At 40.3% G+C, this 26,931-nt stretch overlaps 2 protein-coding genes across 4 annotated transcripts in view; one reads left to right on the plus strand and one right to left on the minus strand.

Moving 5' to 3' along the window:
• The first annotated feature begins 1,121 nt into the window (after positions 1-1,121).
• Positions 1,122-14,644, plus strand: DNAJC19 (DnaJ heat shock protein family (Hsp40) member C19). 2 transcript variants are annotated; one of them, XM_074963510.1, is made up of 6 exons: positions 1,122-1,221; positions 2,631-2,682; positions 2,994-3,067; positions 3,546-3,622; positions 5,538-5,608; positions 7,712-14,644. In XM_074963510.1, the coding sequence occupies exons 3-6, from the start codon at positions 3,014-3,016 to the stop codon at positions 7,780-7,782; spliced, it is 273 nt and encodes a 90-aa protein (XP_074819611.1). In that variant the 5' UTR covers positions 1,122-1,221; positions 2,631-2,682; positions 2,994-3,013; the 3' UTR covers positions 7,783-14,644. The 2 variants fall into 2 exon arrangements, with proteins under 2 accessions (XP_074819611.1, XP_074819610.1); XM_074963509.1 differs by having other exon boundaries at positions 1,124-1,231.
• FXR1 (FMR1 autosomal homolog 1) overlaps positions 12,283-26,931 on the minus strand; it is a 60,366-nt gene continuing 45,717 nt past the window's right edge. The window contains exons 10-17 of one of the 2 annotated variants that reach the window (XM_074963507.1): positions 26,557-26,666; positions 25,234-25,320; positions 23,718-23,925; positions 19,700-19,903; positions 18,448-18,648; positions 17,371-17,451; positions 14,524-14,615; positions 12,283-13,306 (exon numbers count right to left, since the gene is read on the minus strand). In XM_074963507.1, the coding sequence (XP_074819608.1) occupies positions 13,133-13,306; positions 14,524-14,615; positions 17,371-17,451; positions 18,448-18,648; positions 19,700-19,903; positions 23,718-23,925; positions 25,234-25,320; positions 26,557-26,666 (1,157 nt within the window). In that variant the 3' untranslated portion in view covers positions 12,283-13,132. The remainder of the gene's footprint in view (positions 13,307-14,523; positions 14,616-17,370; positions 17,452-18,447; positions 18,649-19,699; positions 19,904-23,717; positions 23,926-25,233; positions 25,321-26,556; positions 26,667-26,931) is intronic. The other variant, XM_074963508.1, reaches the window with a different exon arrangement.

Genomic DNA, 26,931 nt, shown 5'->3' on the forward strand with positions numbered 1-26,931 from the left:
GGAGGGGAAGGGAGATGGAAAGGAGCAGCACAGAGAGCACCAAGGGAGAAAGGGTGAGCCTCCTTCTCCCCAACCTCACTAGTCAGCGGCACTGCCTCATCCAGTGCTCCCCCTCCTCAGCCTGTACCCTCTCTGACCAGCATTACTGTGACCCCCCTCTGCAGATTGGCTCCTTACCTCCAGCATGAGCCCCCCTAGTGTGTGGCCCCCATCTCTAGCCTACTTCCACAGTCTGTGCCCTCCTTCCCCACCTGGCAACCCCTAGTCTCAGTACCACCCCCATCTCCAGCCTGGCACCACCCAGTCTGTACTCCCTTCCCCCCCAACTCCAGCCTGGGGGCCCCCGTCTACATTCCTTTTCCCCCCCACTCGCATCTCCAGCCTGGTACCCACAAGTCTACGACCCCTTCCCTCCGAACTCATCTCCAGCCTGGCACCCCCCAGTCTGTGTCCCCTTCCCCATCTCCAGCCTGGTGCCCTCCAGTCTGCGCCCCCTTCCCCCGCCCCCATCTCCAGCCTGGCGCCCCCTAGTCTGCATCCCCCCCCCTCTTCAGCCTGGTGCCCCCCAGTCTGCATCCTCCCCCAGCTCCAGCCTGGCACGCCCCCTACTCTGCACCACCCCCCAGCTCCAGCCTGGCGCCCCCTAGTCTGCATCCCCCCCCCCATCTCCAGCCTGGCACCCCCCAAGTCTGCACCCCCCCAGCTCCAGCCTGGCGCCCCCTAGTCTGCACCCCCTCCCATCTCCAGCCTGGCGCCCCCTAGTCTGCATCCCCCCCATCTCCAGCCTGGCGCCCCCTAGTCTGCATCCCCCCCCAGCTCCAGCCTGGCATGCCCCCTAGTCTGCATCCCCCCCCAGCTCCAGCCTGGCATGCCCCCTAGTCTGCATCCCCTTCCCCTCTGGGATCAGTGCCCAGGAAGCTCCAGGCTAGGGTGACCAGACAGCAAGTGTGAAAAATCGGGACGAGGAGGGTAATAGGAGCCTATATAAGAAAAAGACCCCAAAATCGGGACATCTGGTTACCCTGCTCCAGGCCCGCACCCCCAAGGGAAGACACTCCGCGTTCCCTTCCCACCCACCCTCGTCCGCAGCGCTTTACGACAGGCCCTAAGGCCCTTCGCGGGCTTTACGACAGAGCTCTGGTGCCGTACGGCGAGTCGGGGACGGCGGGGCCCCGAGCCGTGTCCGGCCGCTTCCCGCCCGCAGCAGCGGGGCTCCGCCGGGTCAGTCATGGTGAGGGCGGCTCCGGATCCCTCCGTCCAGGCGGGGGAGCAGGTCCCCGAGGGGACGGTCGCGGGGTGGCCCCGGGCCGGGGAGGCCGGAACGGCCGTTAGTCCCGCTCTGTGGCGGCCTCACCCCCGAAGCGCGTGGGCCGGGCCGGGCCGGGGGGGCGCAGCGCGGGCGCCCTTGAGGAGTTTGGCCTTGCCCTCGGCCCGCATTGCCCCGGTGCCGGCTGCCCGGCCCGACGCCGGCAAACCTCCCCCTGCCGGGCCGGTGTGGCGACAGCCGGGTCTACACTAGGCGGCGTGTTTCGCCGTCCCGGTGCCGTTCCGGCCGGGCAGCCCCCGCGGGGCGGAGTGACGCCGCGCTGCAGGTTCCGACGCCCGGCGGGCTCGTGCCGGCCCCGCAAGCGGAGTAAACTCTCCAGGTGCGACCGCAGCCGCCCGAAGGGCTGTTGGAAGAGGGTAGCTAGGCTGGTGAAAAGTCACCCCGCCCCCAGCAGCACAGGGATAGCCGTGCCAAATCTGCCTGCGGACCAGGCTGAAAGATGTGCAGGCGTTCTTGATCTTTAATTATCCCATTGCCCTCAGGGGCCTTACTTATCAGTTTAAAATTAAGCAGGGGAGCAAAGCAACGGTATGCTACAAACTTCTTCCAGTACAGCTGTGTCATGTAGGCTTGGTTTAGGACAGACCTAGCTGTGCTGGCAAAAGCCTGCACTGTAGATGCAGTTATACCAACAAACCATGCTTTTGCTGGTGTAGCTTGTTTGGCTCCTGGGTGTGTGTGTGGAATAAGCTATTCCAGTAAAAGCACAGCTAGGAGCACTTTGCCAGCGTAATATACTGGTATACCTTATGTACATGGCTGTGCAGATAATACAGTTTGCCAACTGTTACACAATAATCACTTATCCAAAATAGCGTCCACATATCTGTTGATTTTCAATAATTGAACAACGTAATTATAATTTTGAGCATTCAGACGTATTGGATGTCCTGAATGATGTTTGGATAATTGAAACTAAACTGTAATATTCGATATTGCTGAAGCATTTTTTATCTGTGGAACTCAAAGCATTTTATAAATACCAATTAAGCCAAAAAATGCACTTGTGATTAGTGGAACATAAGTTTCAGTAAATATATCCATATAGGACTAGTGAAGCTTTTCTATTCCCAAGAGTAACGGTCAACAGTTCCACCTGTAGTTTTGAAATACAGAAGTAAGGCTTTAAAAGCTGCCAGCCAATGTGTGCAAGTTAACTGTATCTATCAATTATATTGCACTTTACTGTTTTCTTGTCATATTTGAAGCCATTTTAGTTTTAATGTATATATGTAATTAACTTGGCTAAAGATTATTTTCATTTTTGTTAATTAATCAGTTACTCTTTCTCCCCCACACCCAGGCTAGTACTCTGATAGCGGTTGGTCTGACAATAGCTGCTGCTGGATTTGCAGGTTTGTATCTGGTGTGAGGAATCTAACACTGGATTCTACTTTTCATTACGTGCTTTAATAATGGTGCAGTGTAAAATATACTATCAGTTCAGCACAACGCAGTACATTATCTTTTAAGGGACACATACAGAGGAGTGGACTGGCTGGTCTGATTGCAGCCAAAGAAAATATCTAAATTTTTCTCTCTTCTTAGTCAGGTCAAAAACATTTTTTTCCTGCATACTAATATGAAAGAAAATTATTGTACTGAATTTCTAAATCTTCATGAAATTATGCCTTTAGTTCTGTTAATGTTAGTCATTTTCTTTAAGGTCGTTATGCGTTACAAGCTATGAAGCAAGTGGAACCACAAGTAAAACAAGCCCTTCAGAGTCTGCCAAAATCTGTAAGTTTTGTTTTATCCATAGTACTTTTTTCAATTGATGTTAAATATTTTTTTCTGTACATAAATAGCTTCACTCAGTCCCAGGCGAGAGGTTAAAGATGCTCGAATATAAATAGAGACAGACCAAACTGTCATCACAGCAGTAGTGTATTACTGATTGGTGCTATTAAATTCGGACAGAAGATCTCCAGATTGAGTGTATAAAACACTTTCACTCATCTCAACAATTTTGCTGTAGGTCAGTTCCAAATTATAGTGGTTGATTTGGCAACTCCACCAAACAGTTGAGTAAATAATGAAATTCAGCTTTGATTGAATTTCATGATAACGGTTCATAAGACGCATCCTTGTACTCTTATAGATAGGAATGCTCTGCAGCTACTAAAGAAGAAATGGTGGTCTCTTCTTCACCTCCAATATTGTTTAATTCATATTATTTTGCCTGTCAGTTTTCTTACTAATGCATCTTCCATTTCAGGCCTTCAGTGGTTATTACAGAGGTGGATTTGATCCCAAAATGACCAAACGAGAAGCAGCTTTAATATTAGGAGTGAGGTAAAAAATCATTTTAATTAAAAATGTAGGATGCAGGAGAGAATACAGCATTAATGAGTTTAAGATCGGGGTCTGATTTTTTCAGAGGTACTGAATCCTCAAAGCTCTCATTGACTTCAGCATCTGAAATTCAGTGCCAAGTTAAATTAAAAGGGATTATCATAATGCAGAAACTGCTTTTACTCAGCTCAGTTCGCAAGACTGGCTACCAGGTCTTTCTAAGGTTGCATATATTAGATTGTTGATTACAGTATGTTGTACAAAGAAACATTACTTTTTAAAAGCCATTTCAAATTGGGGATTCAGTATTCAACCACTTTTTTTTTTTTTTTTGTATTACATTTTTAACTTGCTTTAACACCCAACCTAACTTTTCTGGCAATAAAAAAAATGTCACTGTGCCTTTATATCAAAGCATGGACTATGGTCTATTTAGTATTTCAGTACAAAAAGAATTTTTGTTTTCAGTCACACATACTAATAAAGTTAATGACTGGTGGTTGCCTTCACCAAATTTTGGGAAGACTGACTTTGGTTTTGGCTGCAAAAGTTCCACAAGCTTTCTTAGCAACTATGAAGGCACAGCCTTATTTAGAAAATTCTTTCATTTGAAGTCTATTTGGATTTTAGGAACCCTTGCCCAGACTTCTGCAAAGCCTTAAGTTGTAGCTATCCTCATTCCTATATTCGGGAAATGGCTACTGTGATGACTTCAATTGGCGGACTCTGACTGCATTATTAGCTAATGTACTTGGTGGCCCTCTCTGAAGCTGACTTTATTCTGTAACTGACTGACCATGGAGAGGCTGATAACTGCAATCATCACAGACATTTTAAAACAGTGACCCCCAAATTGTGGGGTGTGCCCCCCTAGGGGGTGTGGAGGAATGTTCCTCAGTTTTGGCTCTGGGCCGTGCCTCTGGGGAAAGGGGAGTGGGCAAATTACATTAGGGCGGGGGGACATGACTTAAAAAGTTTGGGAGCCACTGCTTTAAGAAGTGCCTCAGTGTGGTGATCAGAACTACTTGTATGAGATAAATTTGAGGTAAGATTTTCAAAAGTGCCTATGTCCCATTTTCAAAAATAACTTGGGCTCGTAAAAGCACAAATCCCATTGACTTTGTGAGATTTAGGTGCCCAAGTTAATGGGAGTTGGGCTCCTACATACCTAGGACATAAGGTGCTTTTGAAAATTTTGCCCGTGGCCCTTATTCATTCTTTCACTGCTCCAGATTTGCATCTCATTGAGCTTCCCAATAGCATAAGTCTGTGACATTAGAATACCTATTATTTGTATTGTGGTAGTATCTAGAGGCCCCATCAGGCAGTGGGGCTCCATTTGAAAAGACCCTCTCTCCCCCAAATTGCTTAAGTCTAAGTAAAAATACTAAGAATAAAAGTTTTAGTAAAGAAAAATCACACAAGCAGGCAGCCATAACTAACAGTTTAGGGATTCAAATAATTAAATAGTTACGTCTTAAATGGCTTGCTCTCAAGGACTGTACACATACACCCACAAATGTTTACAGGACTTTTTACAGTCCTAGGGAGGGTATGTGTTTTCTCTTTCAAATATGACTGAATTTTCAAGAAATAAAAGACCATGAAAAGTAATGTCAAGCTCCTTTTGACAGTTCTGCAGTAGAAACTGGTCAACATCTGTCAATGAAGCTGTAAAATACACACTAACTTTGGCATAATGGACTGAAGATGTTGAACAAAGCAGCAACAGAAAAAATATTCAGGGGGGAAAATGTCTTTTCAAATTTCTTAACTTGTTGTGAACAATTTGAGCATGAGACAAATTATTCTTAGTAATTGCTAATTTTTTTTCTAATTTTTCAGGTTTTCTAATTGTATAATATTTTAATTCCTTTAAGTCAGGTTACCTAACTCTCTCTTCTTTTTAAACTAGTCCTACAGCCAATAAAGGTAAAATTAGGGAAGCTCACAGACGGATCATGCTTTTGAATCACCCAGATAAAGGTATGTAAAATCAGTAGGGATAAGTCCCATTTGAAATAAATCAATTATTACTGTCAACCCAGTATATTTTTGGCCCAAATTAATGGAACCAAGATCATGAGATGTATAGGGCATATAGGTACATCATTCATACATTAACAAAAGAAAATAAAAAACCTGCCTAGGAGGAAAATACATCTTAAGATGCTTGAATCCTTGTATATTCAGAGGTCCCCTGCCCAGACATTTGAACACTATTAAAACTAAGGTTTCAGAGTAGCAGCCGTGTTAGTCTGTATCCGCAAAAAGAAAAGGAGTACTTGTGGCACCTTAGACACTAACAGATTTATTTGAGCATAAGCTTTCGTGAGCTACAGCATCCGATGAGATGCATCCAATGAAATGAGCTGTAGCTCGCAAAAGCTTATGCTCAAATAAATCTGTTAGTCTTGAAGATGCCACAAGTACTCCTTTTTTATTAAAACTAATAGATTCAACAAATTAACTCCTCTCTCAGTACCCGATATATCATCTCTGCATTGACTTATCATATAAAGACAAAAAAAGTTCCTTTTCGGTGAAAGCCTACAGTGTGATCGTACAGCTGCTTCAATGTGTGGAACTCCTGTTTGGTTAGAATTGGGCTGTTAGTCTTCAGAAACAGCAACAAACTTAATATGTAGTATTGCTGCTTATGTAATGCTAATGCTGAGATTCAGTTAAGTACTTCAGCACATGCCTAACTTTAACCATATGAGTACTCCCATCTCTATTCATCATAGCACTTAAACCCCATTGACTTCAATGAATCTAAATCATGTCATTAAAAACGGCCATACTGGGTCAGACCAAAGGTCCATCTCGCCCAGTATCCTGTCTTCCAACAGTGGCCAATGCCAGGTGCCCCAGAGGGAATGCATAGAACAGGTAATCACCAAGTGATCCATCGCCCATTCCCAGCTTCTGGCAAACAGAGGCAAGGGGCACCATTCCTCTCCATCCTGGCTAATAGCCATTGATGGACCTATCCTCCATGAACTTATATAGTTCTTTTTTGAACCGTTAGACTTGGCCTTCACAACATCCTCTGGCAAGGAGTTCCACAGGTTGTCTGCATTGTGTGAATAAATACTTCCTTTTGTTTGTTTTAAAAACTTTTGTCTTTTGGTACTTAGCAAATTGGGACCTTTAATCTTGATTTAAAAGGTAAAATGGCCTCCTTGAAGTGACCGCGAAACTTCCTATCTTCTACTTTGCCTCTTTCCTCCTCCTCAAATAAATGGTCATCAGGACCTGCCTTCTTCAGAAATCTTCCAGCAGAGGCAACATCAAGTGAATTCTTAGGCATATACAGAGTCTACTAACATGGGAGTCTCATAATATTGCCAGTTTTTACCAGGAACTAAAGCAAAGAATACTGATGTTAGGAGACACTACCCTTTGTACTCTAAAAGGGTCTGTGCATCTTTTGGTAGGTGATCAAATCTAATTTTGGTGCATTTACAGTATATCAGACTGGAGGGATTACTAACATTTAATCTACTAATCACCTGTATTTTACATTTCACTCAAATTATTCCACCAGTACAGAAGCTTGGGTCAGGCCCTGCTGAATTAGAGACACTGGTTAATCTGTGGACTCATTAGCTTTATATAAAATATGCAGGGAACATCCAAAACACTTGGAAAATAGTTCTGCATACCCCTCTAAATCCTTGGTGATCCTATCATGAAATTCACCAAGTGACACAGGACTAGACTAGAGACCTAATAGAGTTTAGGGTTTGTCTGCACATGAAATTATTCCAAAATAGCTGTTCTGGAATCACTATTCCTGAAATCTGAGTGGAGACATATTCCAGAATCAGTTTTCTTCCTGACAAACTTAATCCACTTTGTTGGACTAAAAGCTATTCCTGAACTCCATGTTTAGACAAATCCTAAATATTCTGCAACTTATCAGATGTCATTTGTCTATTAACTTATGAAATAGAGGCACTCATGTATTTCTTTGAACAGATGTGCTCACATTTTTCTCCCTACTGGTACCATTAAGCCAGAATTGGGCAATAATGTAATGAAGTAGAAAAGATTCTTTTTTTGTGACGACTTTTTCTCTTCTAGGTGGTTCTCCCTATGTGGCAGCCAAAATCAATGAAGCTAAAGATTTACTGGAAGGCCAAGCTAAGAAGTGAATGTGGATATTTAGTTGTAAATTAATGGTTTAGTTTATGTATATTAATATCAGTTTTGATAACTGACCCAAGGAAAGTTGACACCAATCTTTTTGACTTGATCAGTGATTAAACTAATGCAGGGAACCCTCCCCCCCCAAGTCTTGGTTGGATCATGTGTATCTTGTTTTGGGGAGGGTGGGGCTTATAAATAGTGGCTTAGAATAATTTTTGAAGAAGTACTATCTTTAGTAGTGGTACAGTTTACCTCTAATTCAAAGTATTTTTCCTAGGATGACATGGAAAATATTGTGATTTGGTCTGGCTAATGTATATTCACACAAACAGCCTGAGTCTTGAGCACTCTGAAAATGCTGAATTTCAGTTTAACCAGGTACATCTGTTTGAAATTCATGCTGCTGTGGCTTAATATCCCAAAGTTAGCAAGATGATACTAATAAGAGAAAAGACTGGGTTGAAACAACCTAAGGAAAATCATGGATTTATTTGCACAATAGGAATAAAACATTTAGAAATGTACATTAATGCAACGTGGAAAATGGAGAAAGTGGAATGTACTGAATTCTCTTGTAAGATAACGTGTATTAACTTTCAAAAACAAGTTGGCCATAGTCAGTGCTATTGATTTGTCTCCATGTATTTTTTACTTATTTCTACACTGATTTTCATTATTTTTACTGATTCCACAGCATTTAAATAAAATGACAAACTTATACTTGTATTAATAAGTACTAAAATTTCATAATATACTAAAGCCTTACAGTATATGATGATTATCTTAAAAGAATAAGGTGTAAGTACTCTTAGGATAACACTGAAGTTTCTAGTAAGAGATGGAAAGTGGAAATTTTACTTGCATGAGCCTTTAAGATAGAGGCTTAGATTCAAAGTTACAAGGAGGACTTTTTTCTTTATCTGTTTTGAATGAGAAATTGTAAAGGAGTTTTCCCCCCAAACTATCCATTCTCCCTTGATAGAGAAAACATTGCTTTACAGCACAGAAGTTATATTATTTATACATGGACCAGAATTCACTCAACTTTTAGCTTTTCTAAATCTAATATGCTTGTATTGTGACCATACTGAGGTCTCTGCAACCTCTCCCTGGGTCGCTCTGATCCCAGTATGCAAAAATGTATGTCTGTGTTTCACTATGTATGAGCGAATCACCGCTGAAATTCTGTGCGTTAAGAAATGAGCAAGACTAAATCAAAGATGGAAAACCAGAACTACTAAATTGTTTTTAAAGGAGTTTAACAAAAAATATAGAAAAGGAGAAGCATGAAAATCTATATAGTGATTCTGATTGTCCAGGTATTTCCCAAACTAAAACACACAGATCTGTAGGTCCAGCTGTGATATATCTCAGGGTATTAAAATAAAAAAACTTTGTTAATGGCTCTCAAATCTACCTCTACACTTAATTCTTCTCCCCTATGTCCAGGATCACATTTTTCCAGGTGTCGTACACTGGACCCTCGCTAGAACGCGGGATCTGGGATCCATGCCAACTACTGCGTTATAACGGGGACCGTGTTAAAATGAAATTACTGTATACAGTAAGTGTCACATCCATAAAGTATAGAAAACCTTAGAAAATAAACTCCTACTTGAAGGAAACAAACGAGAAAAAAAAGTGTTGCTTTATTAGAGATTTAAAGTACATTACAATAAACTAGTCTAGTTTTTCTTTAAAAAGTTGGTGAGTTGGTTTTGCTTCTTGCTGCTGTGCCGCTTCTGCTTAGCAAACTGCAAAAGACTGTGTAGCTACATAATTTTTTTATAGGCTCAACATCTTGCGTCTCAAACCATCTCAAAGCAGTCTCTAAGCTGGCTATGGTCGCAGTTGACGTTGGAACGACATCCACTTCTTCTTCCACGGCGAAAGCCAATTGTTCAGCTTCTGGAATATTTGGTCATACTGCCTGAAGAATTTGGTCATCCGTTAGACTTTCAGCAACGGGACAAAATTCTTCTGCTTCATTGTCGCCTCTTATCCAGAACTCCGAGCCCGGACAGTTGCTGGCACAGCTCCTGCATCCACGCCATGTCTGTTCTTTCAACCTCCTCCTCTGTAAATCCCTCAAATTCCTCATCAGACTGTGATCTGCTTTCTTCATTTTCTTCCAGGAGCAGGTGGCCAAACGCCTCTCTGTCCCATCATCCAACAGCGGTTTATTGTTTCAGTGTGTAATAAATTCCAGGAATCGCTGCCAATGTAAAAAGTCTTTTATAGTCAACTTCTTCAGAAAATCGGTGACAGACAACTTGCTTTCTGTCATTTGTCATACCATGTTCCGTCGATTAGTGCTGCTTAAAAATGGCAATAACACCTTGATCAAGCGGCTGGATTTTGGAAGTCGTGTTTTTAGGTAAGTATTCAGCCCGTATTTTACCATGATGGGTTCCGAGTCTTTCGGCCGGAGGATGCATTGGACAGTTGTCTAGCAAAAGAACGGCCTTTTCTTCTAAGCGTTTTTCCCACAAATCCTTTCACACAGAAGGGACAAATTCGGTGAAGAACCACTGTTCAAAAATCTCTCTTGCCATCCAGGAATTTTTGGAGTTCTTGTACGAAAATGGCAGGCAATTCACATTTACGTGATGAAAGCACTGAGGCATGCGAGACTTTCCAATGCACAATGGTTTTAATTTATGCTTGCCTGTTGCATTCACACAAAACAATGAAGTAAGGCGATCTTTTGCCTGTTTATATCCTTTTTTCTTACGTTCATCTGTTCTGACAGCCAGGGTTTTATCAGGCAACATTTTATAATAATTTCCTGTTCCTCCGAGTAACCCTCTGCCTGTAAAATTTCCCTCCGATTCGCAGGGTACGATTGCGCAGCGGCATTGTCAGCAGCGCGTTTTTCTCCCGAAACTGCAATCTGAGAGTGTGTATCTTTTCTGAAATTGCTATAGTCAACCCAAACTCACCTTAAAATTGCTGAATTCGCCATTAAGTTCCCAGTCGAATTTTTCCCCTTGCATGGCTATAAGCAGACCAGAGATTGGAATGTCTTTCTGCTGTTCTTGCACAGACCACGTGTACACCGCAGAATCAAGATCGGCATCAGTCACTAAACAGGCTCGTTTTCTTTGAAGGCCATGCTCTTCATCCAATTTATGAATGTAAGTTCCGAGCTTGTCAGCATTCTTTAGCCATCCAAGAAAGGTGGACTCGTTAACGCCCATATCGTGGCTAATCCTTGCCTGGGTTTCGCCATTTCTAAGTCATTCGATAGCGTCCAACTTCTCCTGCACCGAGTAAGCCTTCTTTTTGCCCATTTTTGACATCTTTCTAAAGATAAATACCTGTCCATTATTACATTACATTTGTATGGCATTCTAGGCCTACAGCAATAGTCTTAGGGCTTGTCTACACTACCATGCGGGGTCGATCTAAGATATGCCGCTTCAGCTATGTGAATAGCTGATGCTCGACTGCGCTTGCGCTCCTCATTCTGGTGGAGTACTAGAGTTGACAGGAGAGCGCTCAGCGGTTGATTTATCGCATCTATACTCAAATTGTACTGTACAGTACTTAAATTTGGGATCCATGGCCATGACCACATTATATCTGAATTTGCATTATACAGACACACGTTCTAGCGAGGGTCTGGTGTACCACATTCTTAAACACACATCAGATGAGCTCATCTTTCTCTTTCAACAGTGCCATCGTGACCACCACTACCTTCACGATTACTCCAGTTGTTTACTTTAGAATTATTTTGACTGCATACTTTCACCAAATTGACACTTTTTTTCCCTAAAACATACGGAAAACAATCCATCCCTTCAGCTGAAATGCATACCTATGTCTTGGTTATCTCTTGCCTTGACTGCTGCAGCCTCTCCTTGTTTTGCATCTCAGCTCCTCTGGCTGTATAAAATGCAGCAGTTAAAATGTCACCCACTGCTCAGAGCATGTCATTTCTCAAATCTTTCGACTGGCTTGCATTCACGGAATCAGGTTTAAGATTGTCTTCTCTTTCAAGGCTCTGCACAACCCCACCCACACCTGTTGTGGTATCTTTCTGCATCCCTCTGGTCCACGTCACAAAATAAGTGACCTTGTTCCTTTGCATTTTCTAGTCCATATCAATATTACTTCCATGCCTGGAATGGCCTCTCCTATTCTTACTGTGCCAGGCTTTCATCCTCTAAGTCCGTCCCTCTTTAAAAGCCTGCAAATGTCAACATGTGTGAATGTGCCACTATCAGTACTCCCATCTATATATAAATAAATTATCACCTCCTCTAAATCCCTTCTAGATTAGAGGATAAAAAAGGTATTTTTAAAGTGTCTTAACTAATGTTTACAAACTCCTGTGTAGAGAGGTTAAGCTTAATGTGTTATCTAGGTCTTCCCTAGGAGAGAAGCTAGGGTTTATCTCAACCAGTTAATAAGTAAAGAGTTTAGTACTAAATTACAATGTCAATAGTCTGAAATATCTTGAGTTACTTTAAGTCATCTTTCTGATTAAAGGAAGATAAGTAACCAATGGAAGATCAAAGTTTATTTTTTTCTACCAGCATACAAAAACATATTGCACATCAAACAACCAAAATAAAAATACTCTACTAAGGACTAACATATGTAGTTTATACAGAATAAACTTTCTGGAAATTGATCTTTTCAGTAGTTCAGGTTATGTCTTAATGGACATGACTAATTCAGCTTAGTGTTTTAACTAAAGCTATGTTTGATTTTTAAATACTGTACAGTTTAATAAATAAACCAAACAAAGCCTCAAAGTAGAACAGTCACTGCCAATGCCACCCAATATCCCTGCAGATTATGAGAATTTAATAAATGTATTCCAGTGGTCTGCAGTTTTTTTCCTCTACATACAGCATTTAAAAAACATGTATTAAAACAGACCAGTTTCCAGACTAAACTAATGGAGAAATTACAATTCAGTGCAAAATATTTTAGACTGCATTTCTTTCTAGTTTTCCTCAGGTGAAGAAGTGGTTGCATATTATTAAAAATGTAACAAAAGCAGCTAATGCTTTCATAAAGAATATTACATTAGGGATTCCCCCCACATCTTTGCCATATTTTGAAAACAAAATAACATTTCCTATAGCCAGCAAGTTTTTGTTTATTTAAATGTTACATATACTATCTCAAGGCACATCTGATGATATATTTATAACACAGTAGGTGTCAAAGTATGTTTAACATATGATTTCTTCAGGATCCCTCCCCTTTCTGAATTCCAAAATGGAGGAACTGAAAGTGCGGTGTCAAGACTGGCGATCCATATTCTATCTTTGGCAAGCTTATACAAGCACTATTGTAAAATGTAATGTAAAAGAACTGTAAACTAGGAACTTCAGTTTATGAAACACCATTCAGCACTGCTTCTTCCTGATTATTTTCTTCTTCTTGTATAGTACTTGACTTCTCTTCTTCAGGACTATGCTGTGGCTTAGAAGGTTCATCTCCAGAAGCATTAGCAGGGCCATTTATTGCTTTTTCTGAAGGGCCATGTTCTTCAATCACATCTTTTGCCTTTAAAAGAAAAAAGATTTAAAAAAACCTACTAGATACAACATGGAAAACCCCAATCACGAGAGAGGGGGGCACAGTCCAGTTGTTTTAAACATCAGAAGGGGAGCCAAGGTCACTTGAGTTCTAATCTTGGCTCTGACACTAACTCCCTCACAGGAACTGCCATAGTGGGATCAGACCAGTGGTCCATCTATTCCAGTATCCTGTCACCAACAGCAGCAACACCAGTGCTTCAGAGAAAGGTGCAAGAAACCCTGCAGTAGGCAGTTATGGAATAGTCTATCCCCCAAGAAAGTTTCCTCCTAACCCCCCAGTAATGAGAGTCTGATTTAAATCGGATTAGGTTTTATCCTTTTCAAATCTCCCCTACTCCTTTTTAGTATTTACTAGTATAATTGGCTATTCTTGTTATCCAATAAATGAATAATACCTTTTCAAATCCTGCTAAGCTTGTCATCTCAATAAATGGCAATATTCTGTGTGTGGGTGGAAACGTTTTTGCCCCCTTTAATGTTACTGAATGCTCCCTTGTTCTGATATGAGATGGGTGAAGAATAGGTTCCCAGTTTACCACCCCCATACCATTCATTCTAGCCTCTGTAGCCTTATGCAAGTCACTGACTATCGCTGCCTTAGTTTCCCCGATTTGTAAAATATAAAAAATAATACCCATCACACAGGAGTCATGAGGATTAATATTTATAAAGTGCTTTGAAGATTAAAAGCTTTATAGGTAGCAAGTATCTAAGGAATTGGTGTGAGGACTTCTAATTTTAGAGTACTATGTTAGATGCAGTAAATTCAACTGAGAAAGTCTGCATTATAATTCAACAAGAGATGAACATCAACTGCTGTGTACTCAGTCACTTTCTCTTGTGATGTTACAGTCATCTCAATCAGTTGCCTCTTTACAAAAGATAAAGTGGTTTTAAAACACCAGAATCTTCAGAAAGGCCACCTGATTTCATAAATATTCTGCAAAATTAACGATTTCATAATTTGGCTTGAAGATGGAAACAAAGTACTTTTGAGACCCATTTCAAATATACATTCACAGAGTAAAAGTATATCTGCCTTGCTAGTTAGCATCAACTATATCATCAATAGGGTTTTTCATTCCCAAACTGTGAAAGACTATGAGCATTCCATCACTAAAGGAGAGAAAAACAAAGCAGCATACATTTTTTAAAAATTTAGAGTTTTTCCTTTTTTCTTACCATTTCGTTCTTGTTTTTGGCCAATGTTTCCCTTGGGAGGTTTCTTTGTCTACTCTGAGATTCAGCTCGTGATATGTAATCAGCTACTGTGACTGTGTGAGGGAAGAAAAATTAAAGATGCTGAACCGTTACAAAATATTTTTCAGATTATTTCATGTTTAACAGTGAGCTAATTTGCTATTGTGCCATTGTTTAGGATTTTCTGCACTTTATGCATAAAATATAGATTTTATAGCCGATAAATAAATCTTATTTGTGAATCACCTAGCAACTCTTTGGGTGATTAAAAATTATAATTAAATCAACATTTAATTTATAATAATTTCATAGTAAAGATCAAATTCTGTCCTTGGATAAACATGCAGGGCTTCCACTGAAAGCAGCACACATCTGCTTCTGCAGGCAGAATTTGGTTGTAAATTAGGGTAAAAAATAATTCTAGTTTGAGGTAGGTGTAGGCTAAGCAATCTGAAAGGAAGGACCATCACTGAGCTCTCATCATGACATAAAACACTTTAGATTGTAAGCACTTTGAGAAAGGGAATTTATTTATACTGGTACATTTTATTGACTGGAAAGTGAAGTGCACAGCTATGGTACCATATAAAAAGTAAGGAAATTTCACTCTAAGGTATCCCATAAATAGATTGAAGGGAGATTAGAAACGTGGGAGGAATAGCTAGAATTAGGAGAAAAACAAATTTTTAAAGTAAATAGTATTAAAATACTTATTTCTTGCAAAGTTCTTCATGAACTAAGCACACCCTCCTGCTATTTCCTGTCCACTCCTGCAATTCAAAAGGCAACTCTGTACTTCTAGAACACACACCTGTGATATACATTTTGAAGGGATAAACAAAGAGGTGATGAACCGAAAGAAGTTACATAGTTTGTCAAATAATCTATTGTATAACAATTGATAATTATATTTAGCATTTGACAAACTCCAGCTAGCTATTTTTCTGGGTTTAATGGTGATAAAATGCTAAGACCTATATCAGGGTCCAAAGCAAAATGTATTAATTTGGTTTCTTTTCCATTACTATTAGACACTTCATAAATGGGTGCAACTGCTCAAGAGTTATCTAGTTTTGAGAACAATTCAGTTCTCACTATCAGGGAAGGTGCTCATTTAAAATACTACTTTACACCCAGATTCTGTAATGACTTACATACATGCAACAGAACTACTCACATGAATAGTTAGGCATGTACTTAAGTCTTGTATGCACAAATATTCATCCAAACTGTGCAACAGTAAGAAACATTACAACTAAATGTCTCAAATGAAAACTAATTTTGTATATTGATTTTTAAACATTTGATTATTCAGTGAGCTTTTCTCATGTTCTCATATTTAAACTAATGGAATTTAAAAAAATCACATTACAAAAGGAAAAAAAGACTCAGTACCATCTCTGCCATAACAGTATCATTATAATCTCCTTCCATTTATTCCTATTATATATTATATACATTTAGCAGGAGAGCATTATCCATGAGGACATTATAAAACTACATATCTTTCACTATTACTCTCACAACCTAACATGCTATTGCTCTTTTATTTTATTTACGAATATTTACTAATATAATCAAAGTTTATGCTGAACAACAGTGGCAACAGAAAAGCACAGCCTTCATTCAACTTCTGAAATATGGGGAGAAACTAAATTGATTGAAAGCAAAATTGAGGGATAGTTTGGGGGTTTTTTTTTGGGGGGGGGGTGTCTGAGTTTTTAATAAAGCATGTTTCAGTTGAAGGGAAATGCTGTCATGGCATTTCAAATGCTGACTAATATCTTATATTTCTCATTTACAATAACCCCTTGTGAGGCTGAAGCTGAAATTGATTTTCTTACCAATCTATTTCCTTCTTTGTAAGTACACATCTATTTATTATAGGACTGAAGAATGCTCATAGGTACCGGACTGTTTGCATTAATTTTTTTAAAAAGAGCACTGAAGCATGTGTTTCAGGAAAAACCTACACATATGAACGATTACATGACCCTCAGCAAACAGATGCAAGTAAACCAGTCAAATTTCGAGCATAGCTGGCTGGAAAACATCTCTTTAAATGTACCAAAATGTCTTATGAATTTAGTCACACATTTTCTAGAACAGGTAACACTTAAAATCAGAGAATTCACCTTTAAGATTTGAAGTGTTAGTACACAAAAGAAATGCCTCAAACCACAGTACCAAAAAACCAGAAACATGCAATTTCATTTAAAATGTCTTTTTTCAATTTATGGATGATTTACTACATCCATAAAAGTGAGGGACTGATAGAATTGGCTTGAGAGACACATAGGGCAGGCAAATGTCATGTAAATTCCCTCACATTGTTCTGTCAATGCACCTCAGTACTAAGCTATGCCACCACTGCTGTTCCAAGCCATCTTCCTCTCACATGAAAAAAGCCAATAGTGAAAATTTTAAAAATATTTGGTCATGTCACTTTCAGGGGGTTGCACAGGTGTAAGTGCAGAACGTGTCCCGGTATTCTTACAGAGATTGATTCTGAACCACTGAAATCAACGGGAGTTTAGTCATTGACTTCAATGGGAGCACAGCATCAGAAGCATAAACTGTATTTACAAATGAAAAATTAAATTTTAAAGGATAAAAAAAAGTTAGTTTCATTAGACAGGTTATGAATTAAATATGTTCTGTTGTGAGAATTGTTTTTTGTCTTGTACACAGTAGTCTTGTTAGTTATTAAGTAATTTTTATTTACAGTAGTGCAGCTATATATATATATTTATAGATATACATAAACAGCAGACACGACATTCCTTCATGCTTGTGATCTGAGGTTACCCACAGCTCCACTTGAGTTACCTGGCTGTCTATCTTCTGCCTGACCCCTGAAGCGACGCCTGCGGCTACGATTGCGTCGCTGGGGTTTTTTGTCACTATCATCTGCAATTGCAAAGTTTACCATGAACTATTCTGACGATAAAACTGTTTTTCTTCAGCAGTTTAAGGATGGGCACAGATTGCTTTTATTAACATGGAAGACAAAATAAGATACACTGAAAGAAAATGGAATTTTGAATTGGAAACATTCAAAATTGATTAGAAACTTGATCTTTCACAGTTTGGTCCAGATTCAGTAAAACACTCAAGCACATGCTTCACTTTAAGCATACACTTAAGTTTACTTTGCTGAATCAATGCCTGCATGTGGTTTCTGAACATATAATAAATCAAATATAAACTTGCTACTAAACTACTAACAAGCTGATCATCAGCCCCACATCACTGGAAAGTTAAGTTTTCCTTACGTTTGCAGTAAGATTTGTCTGACCTCAATGTCACCACAAAACAGATGATTCTTCAGTGGGTAACTTTATACTTTTGATATGTGGGAGACAATTATATTCTGGATACTAGCCCCTTGTTCCTCAAGACCCAGATCCAGGAAAGCACCCCATTCAGGAAAGCACTTATGCAAATACTGAAGTGAATGGGGCTTATTCAGGGAAAGCACTTAAGCATAGGCCGAATGGGGTCAGACAAACAGGTGTTTAAGTGGTTTCTTAAATTGAGGTTCAAGTTGCCAAGGGTTAAGGAAGTAGAATTCTGGTCCCAAGGAGAACCAAAAGTGCCTTGTTTCTCTAATCAGCCTCAGAAGGCACTAATTAAAACAGCAGTACTGACAGGAACCAAAGCAGACCCACGAAGGTTCTGTTAGCCAGAAGTATTATGGACATGGTATAGGATAGCAGTAGAGACCAGTCAGAGAAGGAAACCCCATGGTACTTCCATGGATGTGGAAGACTTTTCACCGAAAGAGAAAAAGTTAGATAATACATTAATAATTATTTTTTAACCAAAAATAGATTTTCCACTGTTCAGAACAATCTTTTGTGAGTTAACTCACTCTGTGGTTCTGTTTCCCAATTGATAACATACCTAAGCCATTCTCATTAACAGAAGCAGTGTCAGATTCTGTCATTCCATCCATCAGAACAGCATCTTCATCAGTCCTTCGCCTGCGTGACCGCCTACGACGGTTAGTACTGTGATGAGATTCACTGGCATCAGTGTCCACAGTCTGGTCTGACTCTGTGTTATCAAGTAAGCTGTAAGGGTTGCTGTCCGGATCTTTAAGCACTAAATATCATACAGAAAAGGCCCATCTAAGACAAACTTCAGTTACAAATAGTGGGTCATGCTGACGTCATTATACATTTTAAAATACAAAAATGTATAAAATCATGCAGTACATTGCCATACAAAACAGTTACGGTTTTATGCTAGTTACTTTGGGCTTTTTCACAAGTTCTGATAATCCAACAGGGTGTATTCTAGGGCACCATAGCACAGTAGAACATGTCAGCATCTTATCAAGAGACCCTGAATGTAATATTTAAAACAAACTTTTAGAACATTAGTTTTTAATCCATTTATTTGCTGAATGGCCCTCTACACCTAGTTAGCAGATACATACATGTGGGGCTTCCAATGTCACAGCCCTGCTCACTCGCTCACCAGACAGGAGAGTGGGAGCCACCAAGGGCAGGAACTGTTCAGCAGTGCCCTGCAGTCGGGGGCTTGTCCTCCTATTTGCAATCCTGGCAGGGGGTCTCTGCTCTACCGGGCCAGGACTGCAACCTCCCCTACACATTGTGCCCTGGTGTCTTGGGCCCTTTGGCCATGCAGGAAGCCCCCTGCAGGTCTGGTGTCAGTGCTGGGAGCCCCCTGCAGCCACGCTGTCAGCACTGACCTTACCCTACCCCTATACCTATCCTCCTTAATTTCTAGCAACTGTAAAAATAAATACATAGTTAAATATAAAAATCAGTAACAGTCAAATTCTTCCACGTCTAATTATCCGTGTGGGTTGGTGAAGGGGTGAGGACTAGGAGTAAAGGTTTAGGGAGAGACGGGATGAAAAGCAAAGCCCTTAAACTTTCCACAACATGGTGCATAAAACAAGCAAATCCTGACATGACTGTACATGACTTACATGATCCAACTGTAAATATGTAAGTTTTGATAGTTAGCTTGCAATATACAGCCTGCTATTTTTTTTTAAAAGTTGCAATATTTCAAAAAAAATATATACATACTTTAAAATAGTGATTTACTTAATTTAAGAAGAGAAAATACAGCCAGTTGTCTGCAATAAAAATTAAACCCAAAATATATTTCAACACACTACCAGAGCTAATGGATGACTTCCCACCACGTGGTCCACCACGTCCACGACCCCCAGAAACACTACGCCCTCTTCCTCCAGGACGTCTTCTGCTGTCCCGCTGATGTCGGCTCTCCCGGTCATCTTCTCCTGCCAGTGACCAATCGCTCAGTTCATCTTTTCTCTCAGATTCAGTTTCAGAGGGATTTGACAGCTCAGAGTTTGTACCTTTAACAGTATAAAAAAGAAAAACAAAGAGATAGACATGAAATTTGTGGTCACATTCTGGCTTCAGATGCACATAGGAATCCCACTGACCACATGGATCCACGTGTATCTGATATAAAAATATGGTTCTTAGGTTTTAACTGATATTTAGCTACTCTCTAAAAAACTCTTAGTTTTGTTTTGTTTTGGAATAACAAGAGAAATGTGCGGTCAGCGATTTATTATGCAATTTTAGTGATTTACAAGTGCAATTCATGCATAACATACATTATTTTGTCTTTCCGTACATGGACACAAGGACTGAGGGATTAATTCCATCTATATATACACATGTGGGCTATAGAATCCAGTTTCTAGGCAACTTCTCTGAAAATTCTCAGAGTTACCATCTTATAGAGTTACTAAGCAACTACTCAATCATGCAACCACTGTAATGCTGGTTTGAACAACTTAACAACTATGTTAAGTTATATCCATAAATCTCAATCCGATACCTCTGGGTAACAAACTCTCCATAATTTTCTACTGGATTAAAAATACAGCTCCTGCCTTTTTAAGCACTCAGACACTGAAGTAATCAGGGATGAAAATATTTTGGCCACTTGTGATTATCTCATGAAGGTACAACACCTTGAAAATTGAACTCCCCGAGATAGAAGAGTTTGTTATGTACTACATCAAGATACTGCCAACTGAACAGCACCCATTCCAGTTTAGTACACAATTCACCAAGAGTACAAAATAGTTTAACCTCTGGCACATGGAAGCAATATTTTTTGGTGCGGACAGTAGGCACAAATCATCAATGCTTTAGCACAGGGAACTCTGGACTTACTGGCATCAGGGTTAAACAAAGATCATGCTAATTGCTGGTCCAATATTCCAAAAAGTAGTTGAAAAATTCTAAAATGACAACCTTAATCATAAGATTAAAATCATAGAATTGTAGGACTGGAAGGTTTTCTAATCCAGTCTCTTGCACTCAAGGCGGGACTAAGTATTATCTAGAGCATTCCTGGAAGGTGTTTGTCTAACCTGATTTTAAATAGCTCCAATGACAGAGATTCCACAACCTCCCTAAGCAATTTGTTCCAGTGCTTAACTACCCTGAGAGGAAGTTTTTCCTAATGTCCAACCTAAATCTCCCTTGCTGCAATTTAAGCCCATTGCTTCTTGGCCTATCCTCAGAGGTTAAGATAACAATTTTTCTCCCTCCTCCTTGTAACAACCTTCTATGTACTTGAAAACTGTTATTATGTCCCCCGTCAGTCTTCCTTCTCCAGACTAAACAAACCCAATTTTTTCATTCTTCCCTCATAGGTCATGTTTTGTAGACCTTTAATCATTTTTGTTGGTCTTCTATGGAATCTCTCCAATTCGTCCACATCTTTCCCAAAATGTGGCATCCAGAACTGGACACAATACTCCAGCTGAGGCCTAATCAGCACAGAGTAGAACGGACGAATTACTTCTCGTGTCTTGCGTACAATGCTCCTGCTAATACATCCCAGAATGATGGTTGCTTTTTTTGCAACAGTGTTACACTGTTCACTTATATTTAGCTTGCAATCCACTAAGATCCCCAGACCCCTTTCCACAGTACTCCTTCCTAGGCAGTCATTTCCAATTTTGTATGTGCGCAACTGATTGTTCCTTCCTAAGTGGAGTACTTTAAATTTCTCCTTATTGAATTTCATCCTATTTACTTCAGACCATTTCTCCAGTTTGTCCAGATCATTTTGAATTCTAATCCTATCCTCCAAAGTACTTGCAACCCCTCCCAGTTTGGTATCGTCCGCAAACTTTATAAATGTACTCTCTATGCCTTTATCTAAATAATTGATGAAGATATTGAACAGAATGGGACCCAGAATTGATCCCTGAGGGCCCCCATTTGATATGCCCTTCCAACTTGACTGAACCACTGATGATTACTCTCTGGGAACGGTTTTCCAACTAGTTTTGCACCCACCTTATAGTAGCTCCATCTAGGTTGTATTTCCCTAGTTTGTTTATGAGAAGGTCATGTGAGATAGTATCAAAAGTCTTACTAAAGTAAAGATATACCACATCTGCCACTTCCTCCCCATCCACAAGGCTTCATTACAAACTCTTTCCCAGTTTAGAAACAGAAAAGAGGCATATCTGAGCCCAATCATAAAATAATTTTTTAATAATTACAGGCACTCTCTTTCCTGAATGTTATTTTTTTCCATATCACCTAGAATTACTCCACAAATTACTACAGAAACAAACGTGACGTATGTTTATGGTTTTGTAGCCTCTTTTGTTCTGAAGGATCAAAGTGCTCCATAAAACCATGTATATAAGGCATGTCTATCCAGCACTGAAATGCAGCCACTTCTTGGTTGGAAAAGGCAGTAAGTCTCAGGCAGCAGCACTTCACAATAGATTCTGTGTGATTTTTCTTTTTAAGTAAATGAGGGGAATTCAGTAAGATCTCTAATTAAAACTACATGGGAAATCTTAAAGAGCCCTGCTGAGCCAAAAGGAGGCGAGGAGACTTACAGGGAGTTAAAAGCCAAGTGGTGGTTCTGCACTAGATTTTCAGAGTTCTTAAGAATGCCGCCCTGAGTTGAGGGAAACTGGGGAGAAACCTTAAGAGGTAAATCGGGCGTAGAGTAACTCAGCCTCAGAACCTTAAAAAAGAACACAGGAATTTTCTGACTAGTTTTAGTCAGGAAACTCTGAAGAGAGTGCTACCTGTTTATAATTGTTTTTAGTCTTTAAAATCAATGCAGTGATATAAAAGAAACGCGGCCAGAGACTCCTCATTTGTTTTGGTTCCAACCGAAAACATGTATGTAAATCTGACACTCAATAGATGGTTTTCTTTGCTTAACTTGCGTCATTCTGAGTTTCTGTACAGTTGCACAGACGATTTCCCTGACACACCTTAATATTATATAACTATACTATTGTCAAAGGGTATGTTCTCACCAAGTTCAGTGACTGGATTTTCATTTCATTTCATTTTTCTTCAATTTAAAACATCTTTTCAATAGGAATGCAAACAAAAAGGATTTTCATAAGGCCTCATGGTCATTTGAGATGCTATGTTAATAATTAAGGTGCTCTACCTCCTATGTTAGCCAAGCTTTGCAGTCACTCAAGTGTGTTCCACGCTATAAGTAAGGCTACGTTTTAGTCACGGGTATTTTTAGTAAAAATGGACAAGTCATGCACAGTAAACAAAAATTTACGCCCCATGACCTGTTCATGACTTGTACTATGTACCCTTGACTAAAACTTGGCGGGGGGGGAGGCTAGGGGCACTGCATGTGTGTGGGGTGGGAGGCAGAGAGGAAGAGAGCTGCAGGGATGGTGCCTGCAGGTGGAGGCAGCACACAGAGCCGCCTGGCTGCGCCTCCGCCTAGGAGCTGAACATGCCAGTCGCTTCCGAGGAGCTCCCCCTCCAGGTAAGTGCCGCCCAGAGTCCTCACCCCCTCCTGCACCCCAACCCCCTGCCTCAGCCCTGAGCCCTCTCCCACACCCAAACTCCTGCTGCTGAGGGGCACGGGCACAATGGCCCGAGACTGCCCCAGCAGCGGCCGGTGCAGCTGGCCTGGGGACCACCCGAGCTGCTCAGGCAGCCCCTGGCCTAGTCACACTGGCCACTGCAGAAGTCTCGGAAAGTCATGGAATTCATGACTTCCGTGACCTCTGTGACAGACTCATAGCATTAGCTGTAAGTAACTTATCTAAAAATGGAATATATATTTATAAATAAACCGCAGCATCATTTTCCTAGGCAGAAGTTTCCATACCTGTTCTGTAATTTAAAAATACTCACCATAACCAGATGTATAATTGGGGCCTCTGCGACCTCTCCCTCTTCCACTGTATGACCTGGACCCTTGTACTGAGGAGAGTGTACTCTCATCAGTAGTGTAGCCCTTTTCCTTTTCAGGACCTCTGGTGGAAGAAGGTCTGAAACCCATACCAATCTGACGCAGTTGTTCATCAATCTGGAGCCTCTCCATCCTTAGCTGTTCTACTTCCTATTTTCACAGAGATAAAATCATAACCAGTTTTATAGCATTATGATATGTTGTTAGAAAGTGAATTCAACCCTAGGTGTCATTTTAGCAGAGTTTGTTTAACAGGTTTTCAGCTCTCCCATTACCAATCAATAAAACATCATCTATTTGATAGCTGTCTGAAGGCCAGAGAAAGCCTTGCGTAGCAGTGTATTTACTTTGCTTATGCTTCATTAATGCTTAATTCCTTCTTTATACTTTGTGCTTAGTTAAGCTGGAGTCAGCACATCACATGCAAAAACAGTTGCCTGACCCATAACTGTTGTTGTTCTTCAAGACATGTTGTGCGTACATATATTCCCCATCAGTACACTGGGCACGCACACACCTAGAGTTAGAGAATGTTAGCTAGAATTATCTGTCAGACTGGCACATGTGTGTTGCACTCGCTCAAGCCATGGACTAAAAGTATAAAGGGTGGAGCCACTTTGACCCCTACTCAGTTCTTTCTGACAGGAATCCTGATGTCTTCAGACTCTGATGTAGCAGGAAAGGAATGCGGGTTGTGGAATATATACGTGCACAACACATCTTGAAGAAAAACAGTTACTGTCCAGTTGGAGATCATCTGTGCAGAAGCCACCTAACTGATGTTATCACTACTAAGAACACTGTCTTTGCAAACAAGTAAGAAAGGGCTCCAGAGCCTATGAGCCAGACACCATGGGGAGCTCCAATTAGTAGCCACATGCATTAAGAAGGAACCAAGAAGGGATGAGGATGACTCTGCCCTTTTATATCCTTTGTCCACAGCACATTGCTGTGATGAGTAATGCTAGCTTGCAGTCTCCAATTTGAGGGCACTGGGAATGCACACATATAATATGGATATATATTCATGCAGAATCACTCAAAGGAGAACCTATGTTAAAATATTAAGATTGAACTGTTAAATTAGGACATGCAAAAAATGTAGGTTAAAACACATTATCTCTGCTCCCTTGCATGTCTGCAAGACAATATGGTGAATTTTGAGATCACACACTTTTTATCAAATATATATAGATTTATCAAAAATGTTCTCCTGCAGCCTTATTTTATTAACCTTATTTGTATTTTAGATAATCTGTGATCACATAATTTAAGGCCAACGAAATGCATATGAGCAAGGGAACAAAGTTGAAGCCATACATACAACCTTAGGGCTAATCTTGAGAGGAACTGAACTTCTACTACTCCCATAGACGTAAAGGTGTTGCTCAAGAATGTAAATATAAATTGATAATTTCCTCTAATAAGCATTTCCAAAATACAAAGATAAAAACATACCTTCAGGTAGGCAATATGGTATTCTAAAAGAACTTGGACATTTCCAATGTTTTCTTTAGTGCCAACAAATACGAATGGGACCATTCCCTGTAGAAACAAAACTCTATAATCATTCTCAAAAAGAGCAACATATTATCAAAATCCCCCAAGAAAACCAACAACAAATTATCTGCCTAAGTATTGGAAATAAATTACAAACACCATGCATAACAATGTAGCCTGGACCGTGGGCTGTATATACTAGATACAGTTGGGGAAGGAGGCAACGGTGACAGACATTTCTGCACTTCTCTGAACCTCAGGCTACTATAAGTTAGAGAAGCTTCACGATTGTTATAATTTATGCTTGGCTGCCTATGGCCCCAACAGACCATTTCAGCAGCTGCAGACTGCTGGGGCATGGGGACGTTCAGTCCATACCACTTTCCAGCCATGCCCACTTCACTAGTTGCCAGTACAGGAGTAGCTGTGGTGGTTTTATGCCATTCCCAAATTCCCCCAAAAAGGGAGAATCCTTCACTAGCAAGTTAAGCCATCTTTTCAGCACAGATGAACCTTAAAGGGATCAAAGTTCTAGCTCTATGTTTTCTAAATAAAAAACAAATAAATATTGTCATGAATAAAGAGTGTAGCAACTACATGACAGTTGTGCAGGGGATCAGGTGAGAGAAATGATACTTCAAATCAAAGAATTTGTTATTGAGAAATATATGTTTATTTAATCAACTTTCCTGAGTTGCTGAAGTTTAAATGTAAATTTATTGTTGGTGAAAGGTGCTGGTTTGACAGCCCTGATGAGTGAAGTCCTCTGTACATCCACGCAATAGGTACAGCACTGGCAGCTGCGGTGTTATCTTCCTCTACTCTGACCCACAAATGTGCCTCAACCAAAACCTACAAGGATCATCCTTTAGGGTGAAAGGGTAATTCAGTCTCCAGAGCCAGTTCTTTGACCTTTCTCCTGGGAATGCCAAGAAGAGTCCCTCCCATCTAGTGTCAATTCTAGTAGTTTTTGTGATATGGATACCAGCCGACCAGCAACTGAATTGAGACCAAAATAATGTCTCATAGGCAACCAAACAGCCATTAGATACTAACAACCTCGGCTATATGTGAAATGGAGATCCCAAACTAACCCACTGAGTGATCCAGTACCCCACCCCTTCCCAGACTTGTCAACTTTCTACAAATACTTTGTTAATATTACACAGAGAGTAAACAGTATTGCCTTTGCTCCTTCCAAAACCATTTGTTAACAAATTGCATTAACGTAATTTTCAAAAATACAAGTTTAATAGTTGAAGGAAAGATTAAATAACTTACATCTTCTCTGGGCAGTTTGTTTTCATTGTCCCCTTCAATCCTGACCCGGACGACTCCAGACTTGTCTACAATCTCCTGAATCACTTTTCCATTTTTTCCAATAACTTTTCCTTGTGGGGAGGAAAATAGCTATTTTTGAATCAATGCTTAAAAGTTTTCTTTAACATAGTTTCCTTGTCATTTCCAAGTTACATGTACTAAAACAGTAATAGTAATAAAATAAAAGTCATGCTTTATGAGCCCAATTATCCACTACCTTGGACTTTATGTCACATTTTTCATCTATTTTACATAGGTACAAATGACAACACAAGGTACAAGTGGGAAAATCAATGCAGTGTACAAATCAGATATGTGCCATGGATGGTGGTGGCT

Source organism: Natator depressus, chromosome 9, assembly GCF_965152275.1.
Source record: "Natator depressus isolate rNatDep1 chromosome 9, rNatDep2.hap1, whole genome shotgun sequence".
In the NCBI taxonomy this organism is placed as follows: Eukaryota; Metazoa; Chordata; order Testudines; family Cheloniidae; genus Natator; species Natator depressus.